Source organism: Apium graveolens, chromosome 1 (assembly GCF_009905375.1).
Source record: "Apium graveolens cultivar Ventura chromosome 1, ASM990537v1, whole genome shotgun sequence".
Classification (NCBI taxonomy): domain Eukaryota; kingdom Viridiplantae; phylum Streptophyta; class Magnoliopsida; order Apiales; family Apiaceae; genus Apium; species Apium graveolens.
In genome coordinates, this window is record NC_133647.1 from 87,477,844 (window position 1) to 87,489,947 (window position 12,104).

Below are 12,104 nucleotides of genomic sequence, written 5' to 3' on the forward strand. Positions count from 1 at the left end.
ATACAATCTATGTGTCCAAATACAGGAGAAAACTTTAAAGAGTTGAAGAAAAATAGAGGAGGGGATAGTGTTTCACTTGTAGAAGCTAATGAATATATTTTTTTTTGTTCAAGAAGAGAAGAGATCAAAAAAAGAATGTGTGCTTGACCCGGGATGTTCTCATTACATATGTGCTACAAGGGAGTGATTCTCATCTTACAAGAAGTGTGAGGAAAAGATGGTAACTTTACCATACGGTAAAAGGGTAAACTCAATAGATAGTATTAGCATGAAACCGTATTGGGTTGAAGGGGATGATTGGTGGGGTTAAACTTAATAGATAGTATGAGCTTGGTAAAAGAAAACATAATTATATTGGGTAATAATTGTATGGGTAGACCATTATTATCATAATAGGATTAGGTTATTAGTCTTGGTGGTCAAGTTTCTGATGACTATATATACATAATCATGTTATTATTTTGATATTGTTATGCCCAAATATGGACATGGGCTCTAAATAGACCCATTACCAGAATTATTAATAATATTGGGCTTAATAAACAATCTCAAGAATATGGAAGAGCTCTCCTAATTTGTATATGGATCGGGACCATGTACCGTATATTGACCAAGACTTCGCATAATGATACGTGGGAATATATAAAGGAGGATAGTCATGTTCACCTCTTACTAGGAGATGGCATATGTCCACCTCTAAATAGGAGGTGACGCCTGCCCATCTCTTACTAGGAGGTGAGTCATATCTGCCTCTCCAACAGGAAGGGGGAATTTCCACCTCTTACTAAGAGGTGAATCATGCCCTCCTCTTTCAAGAAAGTGAGTCTTGCCCTCCTCTTACTAGGAGGTGAGTCTTATCTGCCTCTCCAGCAGTAAGGGGGTCATGTGCACCTCTCAAAAAGGCTGGAGTCCTGTCCACCTCTCAATCAGGAAGGGAGTCAGGTCCAGCTCTCAACAAGATAGGGATAAAGTCCACCTCTCAACAGGAGGGGAGTCCTCTCCTCATACTACTAAGAGGGGAGTCTTCTCCTCATACTACTAAGAGGGGAGTCCTATTCTCATACTACTAAAAGGGGAGTCCTCTCCTCGTATCTCTAAGAAGGGAGTCCTCTCTTCATATCATGCATGACTCCATATTACTAGGAGGGGTGGCCTATCACCATATCATTATGAGGGGTAGCATGTCCCCATATTAACAGGAGGAGAGTTCTCACCTCATATTTTTAAGAGACTTGAAGAGAAAAGTATGAGTCCACGATTACATGTGAACTGCACAAGGAATATTATTACAACACTTTATGACTACATAACCCTATTGGGGCATATCATGGAAATCTAGCGGGACTATATTACGCTTGGAAGGACCTTTTCGAGGTCAACACTACTTATATATTTTTGGGTCCACATCATATGACCAGACTCTAATGGGTCGCATGTGAGGCCTCTAGGTGTTCTCGTGCCTCACCAACGAGTTATCTTCGCCCAATTCCATGACAGTCTATTACAGCCTAATTGGGCTTGGGCCATGGAATAATATGGGCTTTTTATGAACTATTCAATGGTCAACAAACCTAGGCTTTGATGGACCGGACCAAACCCAAGTCCATCTGGGTAACTTTTCCTTCAAGAACTACGTGTAGCTTGAACCCCTATAAAAGGGTACGTAGGCCTCTTGTTTACGGATGATCAATAGCTTGAAAGAAGAGAGTATAAACACTATTTCTCTGGCATTCTAAGAATCATCTAACAAGATCAGATATAACATCCATCAATTTTCATCCCGTGTTCTTTGCGTTCTTCATGAAAATAGCCTCAAATCAACATAATTTGCTACGTGATTCCGGCAACCTCCGAATTCGTGTTGTTATGAATTTCTCCCAACAATATTTGGCGCTAGAAGGAGGGGCATTTGACATCTACGGGAGAAAGATGTCTCAATTTTATAAAACGGAGCTAACAGCTATCCTAGAGGCGAAGATAAGGGCAACCGGGAGATCACTAGCCTGAGAAGAAGGGGCGCGCGACCCTGAACCTCTTAGGCAAGAGGTCCCCTAGTACTTGAGCATTATCCACTATAATTCAACCTCATCTGAAGTAAGTTGCTCAGTAAGGGGTGGTCATTTATCTAATTAGGTTGTCGACCTTGGGACAACCATCAATATGATATTTCATCAGGGACGGCCGTCTCTCGCATGTCCCTTCTTGAGATGCCTTTCCATTAGATGCCTCTACGTGAGAAGCCCCCTTATGGGATGCCTCTGTGTGGGTGCCTTAATGGGCCTCTCTGCATGAGATGCCTTTATATGAGATGCCCCCTCGTGGGATGCCTCCGCGTGAGCACCTTAGTGGGTCACTTTGCATGGGATGCCTTTACGGAGATGTCTCTACGTGAGATGCCCCCTTATGGGATGCCTCTATGTGAGTGCCTTAACGGGCCTCTCTGCATGAGATTCCCCCTCATGGGATGCCTCTGCGTGAGCACCTTAGCATGTCGCTCTGCATAGGATGCCTTTACGGAGATGCCTCTGTATGAGATGCCCCCTTGTGGGATGACTCTGCGTAAGCGCCTTAGCGGGCCTCTCTGTATGAAATGCCTCTATGTGAGATGCCCCCTCGTGGGATGCCTCTGCGTGAGTGCCTTAGCTGGCCTCTCTGCATGAGATACCTCTTTAAGATATGCCCCCTTATGGGATGCCTCTGCGTGAGCACCTTCGCGGGTCGCTCTGCATGAGATGCTTCTACGAAGATGCCTCTATGTGAGATGCCTCCTCGTGGGATGCCTCTGCGTGAGTTCCTTATCGGGTCAGTCTGCATGAGATGCCTCTACGTGAGATGCCCCCTCGTCGGATGCCTTTTCCTGTGATGCACTTAACATGACGTATCTTCTTCTTTATGGAGTGATGGTCTCTCTTAGCGAGGCCCCCTACTTGGATGACCAACAAGGTCTTTATCGTTTGTTTGTCTCACTCTAGAAGGCCCCTTATTTGTGCTACAAACCCGATCTTCTTCATGGTTTGGTAGCCTTTTAGTGGGCCCCCCTGCTTTGGCAACTATCACGATTTTTATTGGGTGATAACTTTTCTTAGCGAGGCCTATCTACATTTTGTGCTTTTTTCTCTAAATTTTTAACATTTCTTAATTAGGCAGTTTTTACTTGTGTTCTAACATCTGAACTAATTGTAGAACTAGGCCAGCATGCTCATGTAAGGCTGAAAAGTATAGAGTACAGCGGTGCGAGACCCCAAAAGGCCTATCCTACGATCATGATTTTGTTCATAAGTCTATTGAATGCTAACTCAGGTGATAACAGATGAAAAGAGGCCGCCCTAAATAAAAAGGAGAACTAACGCCCCATCCACATACAGTAGAAATTATCTCTACTCTGGACCAAGGGAGTTGTTACTTTTTATATGCTATAAAGTTTAAGAGCGCTTATATATTTTTATAACTGGGTAGCAGTGATGAGTTATGCACTTCAGCTCGCTCTTGCAGAATTCAGGCTCTCCTCATCTTTCTCAATAATTCGAGCTCTCCTCACCAGCAGAAATAAGGCTCACCTCTCTAAAGAAATTCATGGTCTTCTCACCCTAAAGGATTTAGTCTCACCTCTTTAAAGGATTCAAGCTCACCTACTTAAGGGATTCAGGCTCACCTATTCAAGGGATTCGAGCTCACCACTCTAACATGTGTACTAACATTACTTTCCTGGAAGAAGCCCCGACCCTCATCAATGGAAGAATTTAGAAGAAGATTCGGGGAACCCACCACACTTAAACTATTATGAAGACTTGAATTGACTGTTGACGAACTCTTATTGCCCAGGGAAGCGTTGATGCGACATGAGTGTGAAGAGGCTTCCCAAAAATCAAGGCACACCTAGGTCCCCCCCCCCTCTCAAGTAAATTGTGGAGTTAGGGCACTTTGATATGGCATATTAGCCTGAAGGCACTTTGAAGGGTCAAACATTGACCAACTTCATGCTTGAATTCCCGCCTCATTCCAAATATGACTCTAGGGAACTCATAGCGATACTAAGAGGAGTTGAACCCCCCGAGAATGTGCCAAATGTACCCCTGGTGGGCCCTATATATTGATGAGGCTCTTATTAACATCCTCAAGCTAGCTCTGGAGATGAAGGTGGTTGATCTCAATGTCTACAATGACTTTATGTTAGTTACTCCTCATAATTGTTGTGAAAGGCTCATCAAGTTCTTCAATGAAGGTAGGGTGACCCCATCCGAAGGGATCAGAATCAAAAGGCAGATGCATTGACAAAGTTGAGCTCTCAAAGAGAGGCCATACTACTTGAAAAAATATTTTTCATGAAATTTCAAGTGAAGGTTAGCGTGTCTGATGAATTCACCATGGAGATAGCGACCCCCGGGCCTACATCGCTGACCCTCTCCAGGACTATGTCAAAATGGAGCATTTACCTCAAAATAGGATGGAAACATGAACTATCAGATAACAAACGACCTTCTATCTTATTTATGACAAGATTCTACAAGGGAGGCTTCAACACACCGCTACTGAGGTGTGTGGATAGACTAGAAGGAACTTACTTAAAAAAAATTACACGAAGACATTAGTGGAAATCACCCCGGGGTAGCGTTAATGAGGCCTCATGTCCCCGGGATAGCATTGAAGAGATCAATTGAGCCGTGATAATGTTGGACATATGGTGATAACTCAAATAGCACAAAAAGAGCACTACAATATTTTGATTCCTCGTCGCATCTCTAATGATATAACAAGGAATCGGGGGTAGTGGTACTACCAAAACACCTCCTCCAGCATGATATTAAAAATTATAGGGTAAGGCCAACATCTAGTGACACGAGGCCGCAAATTTGGAATCTTGCAATATGAGGCTTCTTGACCCCGCTGACGATCGATGATGGGCCAGTCCGTAAGTCCATACATTATGAATCGATCTCAATGCATGTGCTAAAGACAATCTGTCAGCAAGGAGAATTATTTGAAGAATCAATCAGTTATCTTAAAGCACTTGGAATTTTTTTAAAAAAATTTATGATCTGCACGAGGCAACTCGAGTCTCTCGAGGCTGACACTTATGATGTAGCGCCTTCTTGCATGATCCATGAAGGTAGGGACAACGTCCGCTATGTGAGGTTGATAAGAGCTATACAATAATTTTATAAGGTTCCTAATTGCAACATATATTTTACAAGAAGGTGAGGATATAAATCTCTATTTTCTAATAGCCGATCTTCAACGATGCGAGGCCAACCAACCATCGTATATGAAGTAAGTTTAGAGCCAATATCTTGCGGTACGAGACCGGTATGAAAGAGATAAAAAAATTGTGCTCCTAAAAATCACAAGACCTCTCCAAATCATTCAACTTTTTGGTTTCCTTGCGGAGATCCCTCCTCAAGTCCTTGATGTAAACCTCATTCTCTAGTCTGGAGTTAGAAGTAATCAATATAAAATATTTTTGCGACGTGGAGCTTATGTAAAAAAGATCTCACCCAAAGTTGAGCTCTATGATCACAACGTTATTATCCACAATATCAGTAGACCAAGAATTCACGTGAATCATGCATAACAGCCTTAAATTGGCCTATGTCTGAGCTACTACATTAGAAGAAGGTGACAGAAGGCTAGAGTCCTTGCTCTACTTTGGTAATCAGTTTGAGCAATCATTTGGCGGCGATCCCCCAACAAAGGTTCACTTCTTTGGCTCCTAGCGGTCACTCGGAAAGGCTTCTTGTTTAGATGCATATTCAACGTAGTAACTAGACCTTTCCTATACGTCACTTCAAGGAGGAATAATACTTTCTTGATTCCACATTGCATTCATATTGACAACATAAAATCGGGGGGGGGGTGTAGTTGTTATGTCCAAATATGGACATGGGCTCTAAATAGACCCATTACAAGAATTATTAATAATATTGGGCTTAATAAACAATCTCAAGAATATGGAAGAGCTCTCCTAATTTGTATATGGATCGGGACCATATACCGCATGTTGACCAAGACTTCGCATGATGACACGTGGGAATATATAAAGGAGGATAGTCATGTTCACCTCTTACTAGGAGATGGCACATGTCCACCTCTAACTAGGAGGTGACACCTGCCCATCTCTTACTAGGAGGTGAGTCATGTCTGCCTCTCCAGCAGAAGGGGGCATGTCCACCTCTTACTAGGAGGTGAGTCCTTCCCTCCTCTTACAAGAAAGTGAGTCATGCCCTCCTCTTATTAGGAGGTGAGTATTATCCGCCTCTCCAGCAGTAAGGGGGTCATGTGCACCTCTCAACAAGGCTGGATACATGTCCACCTCTCAATCAGGAAGGGAGTCATGTCCACCTCTCAACAAAATAGGGATCAAGTCCACCTCTCAACAGGAGGGGAGTCCTCTCCTCATACTACTAAGAGGGGAGTCCTATCCTCATACTACTAAGAGGGGAGTTCTCTCCTCATACTACTAAAAGGGGAGTCCTCTTCTTATACTACTAAAAAGGGAGTCCTCTCCTCATATCACTAAGAAGGGAGTCCTCTACTCATATCATGCATGACTTCATATTACTAGGAGGGGTGGCCTACCATCATATCACTATGAGAGGTAGCATGTCCCCATATTAACAGGAGGGGAGTCATCACCTCATATTTTTAAGAGACTTGAAGAGACAAGTGAGAGTCCACGATCACATGTCAACTGCACAAGGAATATTATTACAACACGTTATGACTACATGACCCTATTTGGGCACATCATGGAAATCTAGCGGGACTATATTACACTCGGAAGGACCTCTTCGAGGTCAGCACTACTTACATATTTCTGGGTCCACATCACATGACCAGACTCTAAAGGGTCGCATGTGAGGCCTCTAGGTGTTCTCGTGTCTCACCAACGAGATAGCTTTGCCTAATGCTATGACAGCCTATTACAACCTAATTGGGCTTGGGCCATGGAATAATATGGGCTTTTTACGAACTATCCAACGGTCAACGAACCTGGGCTTTGATGGACCGGACCAAACCCAAGTCCATCTGGGTAACTTATCCTCCAAGAACTACGTATAGCTTGGAGCTCTATAAAAGGGTACGTAGCCCTCTTGTTTACGGATGATCAACAGTTTGAAAGAAGAGAGAATAAACACTATTTCTCGGACATTCTAAGAATCATCGTACAAGATCAGCTATAACATCCATCAATTTTCATCCTGTGTTCTTTGCGTTCTTCATGAAAATAGCCTCAAATCAACATAATTTGCTTCGTGATTCCAGCAACCTCTGAATTCGTGTTGTTATGAATTTCTCCCAACAAAAGATATATGTATGGCTTAAGTATCGTGTGAGTGAATACCGTTTGGTGAGATTGATTGTATTATTGATAATTTTTTGGATTAATAATACAAATTTGGATGTGGGTTTTCAGTGTCATATACCGTGTGTCTGTGTTTTGCATTGTTTATTTGGTTCTCTATTTGTTTGAATACATGTAACACTGACAAGAATAAGGAAAATGCTTGATGTACATAATTGTGTACAAAATTTTATACATAATGACATGTGGTGAGTTTTAATTGGAATAGGACTATGTATTCACATCAACAAGTCCACTTAAAATATCTCACATCAATTGTCATTTCATTATGTACAAATTTTTTGTACACAATTATGTACACCTAACGTTACTCCAAGAATAATAGTTCGCAGAGGAGAGAGCTCAACAAGATACGTTCTCTTAATAACAAAAATAGAAACTAATCTGTGATGAGCTGGCCAACTTGGCTGCCTTTGTGTACAGAGTAGGATAACTAGTATCTGTAACACATCTTCTGGTAAGCAGAGTACATGACTAAATGATTAATGTAGGTTTTGCCCTTCCCGTCTAGTCCACAAATTTGCGAGTCCGATCCTGCAGCCTATTCATAAGACTCGTTATAGGCCACACTGGCAAAGATCCTGTCAACTACGACCTTGCATGTTTGAATGAAGCGACTCTGACTTGCTGATATCTTGTAACTATCTTAAAATTAAAAATCGAGCGTCGCCGATAGAGGGAGGATCCTACATATATCTTTCCACTGTCTTCTAAATTTAAACTAACATTTGTTCTCCAAAAGTTACCTGAATGCTACTACGTTTACTATTTACAGGATTATTTCTGCATAATTACCTTACAAAATTGGAGTTCATAAAGAGGTAGAAGGCGCGAAATTCTAAGGGATATGTATAACTGTGCTGAAGGGAAAATCTGGATCTAATCCTTTTGAAGGACCTGTCGGTGTAGTAGGATTAGCTAAATTTGAGTCTTTTTCAGTTGAGGGAACTGTCGGTTTAGCAGGCGAACCAAAATCTGAACCTATTTCAGTTGAAGGAACCTTCGGTGTGGCAGGAGAATCAAAATTTGAACCGATTGCAGTTAAAGGAACCGTCGGTGCAGCAGGAGAATCAAAACTTGAACCGATTTCAGTTGAAGGATCCGTCGGGGCAGCAGGAGAATCCATATTTGAACTGATTTTAGTTGAAGGATCCGTCGGTGGAGCTGGAGAATCAAAATTTGAGCCCATATCAGTTGAACGAACTGGGGGTGCATCTGCAGCAGGAGAAGCAGAATTATCTTTTTTGGGAGATGTTGATGATCCCTGATCAAGAGACACAGGTGCAGGTGGAGAAGTATCGGTTGGAGTTTGAGGAGGAGGACTTGATGTGAAGTTAGCATTAGCATTGTAAGAATCTCGAATGTTCATGTAAGATGAATCTGCATTTTCTCCATCTAAAAGTGGGGTAGATGCAGTTTGCTGAGGGGGTTCAAACATAAGGCCAGATGCATAAGGAACTTTGGAAGATGACACCCAAGAATCTCCCTCAATGAATTTTGTAGCAGTAAAATGTTGTATCCGATCAGGAGAGAGCTCTGCAATTCCCGGCCATTTCACACGTTTATCTTTGTTTGAACCCGGTCCTCTATTGTTAAATTCGGTATAGAAGAGTGTGTCTAAAGCAAATGTACCATTCCAGGGGAGAAATCCTTCTGGTCGAATTACATCACCTATAAAAGATTCCATGATGACTGTTCTGGAATATTCTTTCCATGGTCTTCCGAGGTAAGACGCGAATTTGTTCTTCACAGGTTGGAGTGAGGAGTCTTCCCTAATGGTGCAGTTTTGAAAGACAATTCCTGTTGGCTGACGTACATTTTTCCTGCCTTGTGCTGTGACAATGCATTGTTGATTATCCATAGGCTTTCGGACTAGAAATGTACAGTTCTGGAAAATAGCAGCTGCGTCACCGAAAACAAAGTCTACTGTGCCTGAAATAACACAATCTCTGTAAAATTGGCGATAAGTGTGTGTGTAAAGAGTATCTTGGTACCCATCCATTTGGCAATTGTAGAATATTGACCTATCAGCTCCAACCCTGAGTGCCACTGCCTGGTGTTTTTGGGGACCTGCAGTGTTCTCAAAGCCAATGTCCTTGGCAATGAAATAATCTCCGCTAACCGCTGCAACAATCATTTGCATGTAGTATATAATTAGGCTAGAGGGCATAAAATTAACCTCCTAATACTGTATCAGGTTATAAGCTGTAGGAGAGTTGTTAACAAGTAAATATAACATGCTTACCTACAGTTGCGGTGTGGTAGGTTGTTGTTCCATCGATGAAGTTTAAACTTCCACTTATCCTTGTCTTGCTTGGACCGTCACCTACAACCATCACATGCGTCATGCTTGAATTGAATTGAACTTGTTCCTTATACACACCTTCCTTGATGTATAGTACAAACGTTTTGTCACTATGTTTAGGAATGTCCCATAAAGCTTCATTTATTGTCCTATATTTTCCTGATCCATCTTGTGCGACCACAAGGTCTGCCTTGACATTTCCCTGATTATCTTCAAGAAGCCTCCTTTTGTTAGAATCTAACCATTCTGGAAATCTTGCCATTGACTTTAGACGACGATTATGAATGGTAGTTGTCAATCCTATTGATGATTCGAATCGTGTGGCAATGTGAGTCATCATGGCAAGGGCATTGGTAGTTAACTCCATGCCAGTTTTCAAAGCCAATCTCATATGCTGGCCAACCAATCCATGTGTATGTACAAATCCATCTAAACAAGTTTCTTGGTATGTCATTGCACCGCTTACCCAAAATAAGAGATCATTAAGAATTCTAGCCAAGGTTCCAATTTCATGATTGATGAACTTGTCGATAGATCTTTGGAGGTCACTTATCGCCATGTCCGTCAGCTCGCTGCATCCTGACAGAGCACCTTTTATAAGAGGTTCTCTATGAAGTAATCCAAGGGATAATGCTCTCTTAGATGCAATTCTTATGTGTGTCATTGCTACCTCAAAACCCGTACGCAACAACTCTCTGGGATCATGATCTTTTCTTAAGATCTTAAACGGAAGGTTAGCAGCACAAGCATCTTTAAAATCAACTGTATGACAAATATCTAGAAGTTTTTTTTGAGATAATGTAATGTGTTTGTCATTTCTACCGACTTTCTTTTGGTTGCCAGTAATGCCCATGGTCACCACCAGCACTATAGCCACCAACACTACAGAAGAGAGGCCTATTATAGCATATCTTTTGTGTGTTTTCTCCATGTTTTTATATCTTTTTAAGGATTTCAATGAATCTGATAACCTATTTTTCACTTTTTTCCTGATATTTTGTTCTTTCTGGTTTAATGTGAAGAAAGAAAAGCTTTGAAGTGTGCCTGAAATGAAGGTTGACCGTACTCTCCTACTTCAATTTGTTGTTTTATAAAGCCTCCACACTATGTGGCTCTAGAAAAAAGATTGTGCGCGAAGATAGCACCTCTGTAAACTCACCATGCACAATCATACATATATCTATACTTTATAGTATACTAGCCTATAACCGTGCGATCCACGGTTTGTTTTTAACATTCGATAGTTTTTAATAATATATTTTATAATATAATTTTTAATAGTTGAAAAATAAATCGAAGAATATAATAAATTATAACAATAAATGTTTTATAATAATTTGAAACTTGACTGAAAATAAATAATATAATATAATATATTGTTTAAGTAAATAATATAAAAGTTTAAATATAATAAACTGTTGACGGGGTTCGAACCCTGAATCTATGAGAGCAGTTTAAATATTAATATAATAATATTTTATTATTGTATCCAATGGTTCTCATTTTTCTGACTTTAGATCTGACGGTTGTAATTTGTCGTACCAGACAACTGTACCGAGTAACTACCAAACAACTGTACCGACCAACTACCAAATAGAGGGTGTTCTGCTTATAATAGTATAGTATAGATATAATAATCGGGATGAGTTATAATTTGGTTGAACATAATTTTGATTATATTAAAAAATAAATAAATAGTGTTATATATTCGCTAAACTATTAAATTATTGAACTACTACACATATAGTGTACTTATCTGTAACGACCGAGAAATTATGCTTGTATAATATCTTAATAAAGATGATTTATGTGTTTTATTATGCTATTAAGTGTGTTGAGCCATAAAACCCTAGCTGTTATGCAGGGACGGAACCAGAAATTCAAAACGGGGTGGGTTTGACGAGTCTTTAGCGAAGTTTTCCTATCATCCATGTCAGCAAATTCATAGATCATCGATTTTATGTTAATTTTTTTTAACAAATTATCTTTCTATATATGTTATCATAAAATTCAAAATAATTTTAGTCAGGGTTTATGTTCATGTTTATAGCTGAGTGTTCTTTTGGTGTCCAATATTTACTTGGGAAATGGGCTTTAATACATAATAGGGCTGTCAAAAGTTAGCAAATATATAAGTACTGTATTTTTAAATCATCCTGGGATGAAGCCCAGGCTAGCCCTTTCATACTTCCGTCCCTGCAGTTATGTGCTACGTGTATTCTGTTTCGGTCAAAATGTGTTCTGGATAATTACCGAGTGTTTTACTATTAGTTAAATATTTTTATATCAAAAGTTGTACGTCCCAAACAGTATTTTAATAGCTGATATTTCATACAAAATCATTGGCCCTATTTTTCCAAGTATGGCATATACCATATCGATATTCTAAACATTTAGACTTTTACAAATTTTCTCGTTTCGCGAAAAACAACTTTTCCG

At 40.4% G+C, this 12,104-nt stretch overlaps 1 protein-coding gene across 1 annotated transcript; it reads right to left on the reverse strand.

Annotated features, from left to right (window-relative positions):
• Positions 1-7,694: 7,694 nt before the first annotated feature.
• LOC141720184 (pectinesterase/pectinesterase inhibitor-like) lies at positions 7,695-10,703 on the reverse strand. The gene is made up of 2 exons (XM_074522537.1): positions 9,606-10,703; positions 7,695-9,484 (listed from the first exon to the last, which is right to left on the reverse strand). Exons 1-2 carry the CDS (start codon positions 10,594-10,596, stop codon positions 8,199-8,201), a joined length of 2,277 nt encoding a protein of 758 aa, XP_074378638.1. The 5' UTR covers positions 10,597-10,703; the 3' UTR covers positions 7,695-8,198.
• Between the last annotated feature and the right edge of the window lie 1,401 nt (positions 10,704-12,104).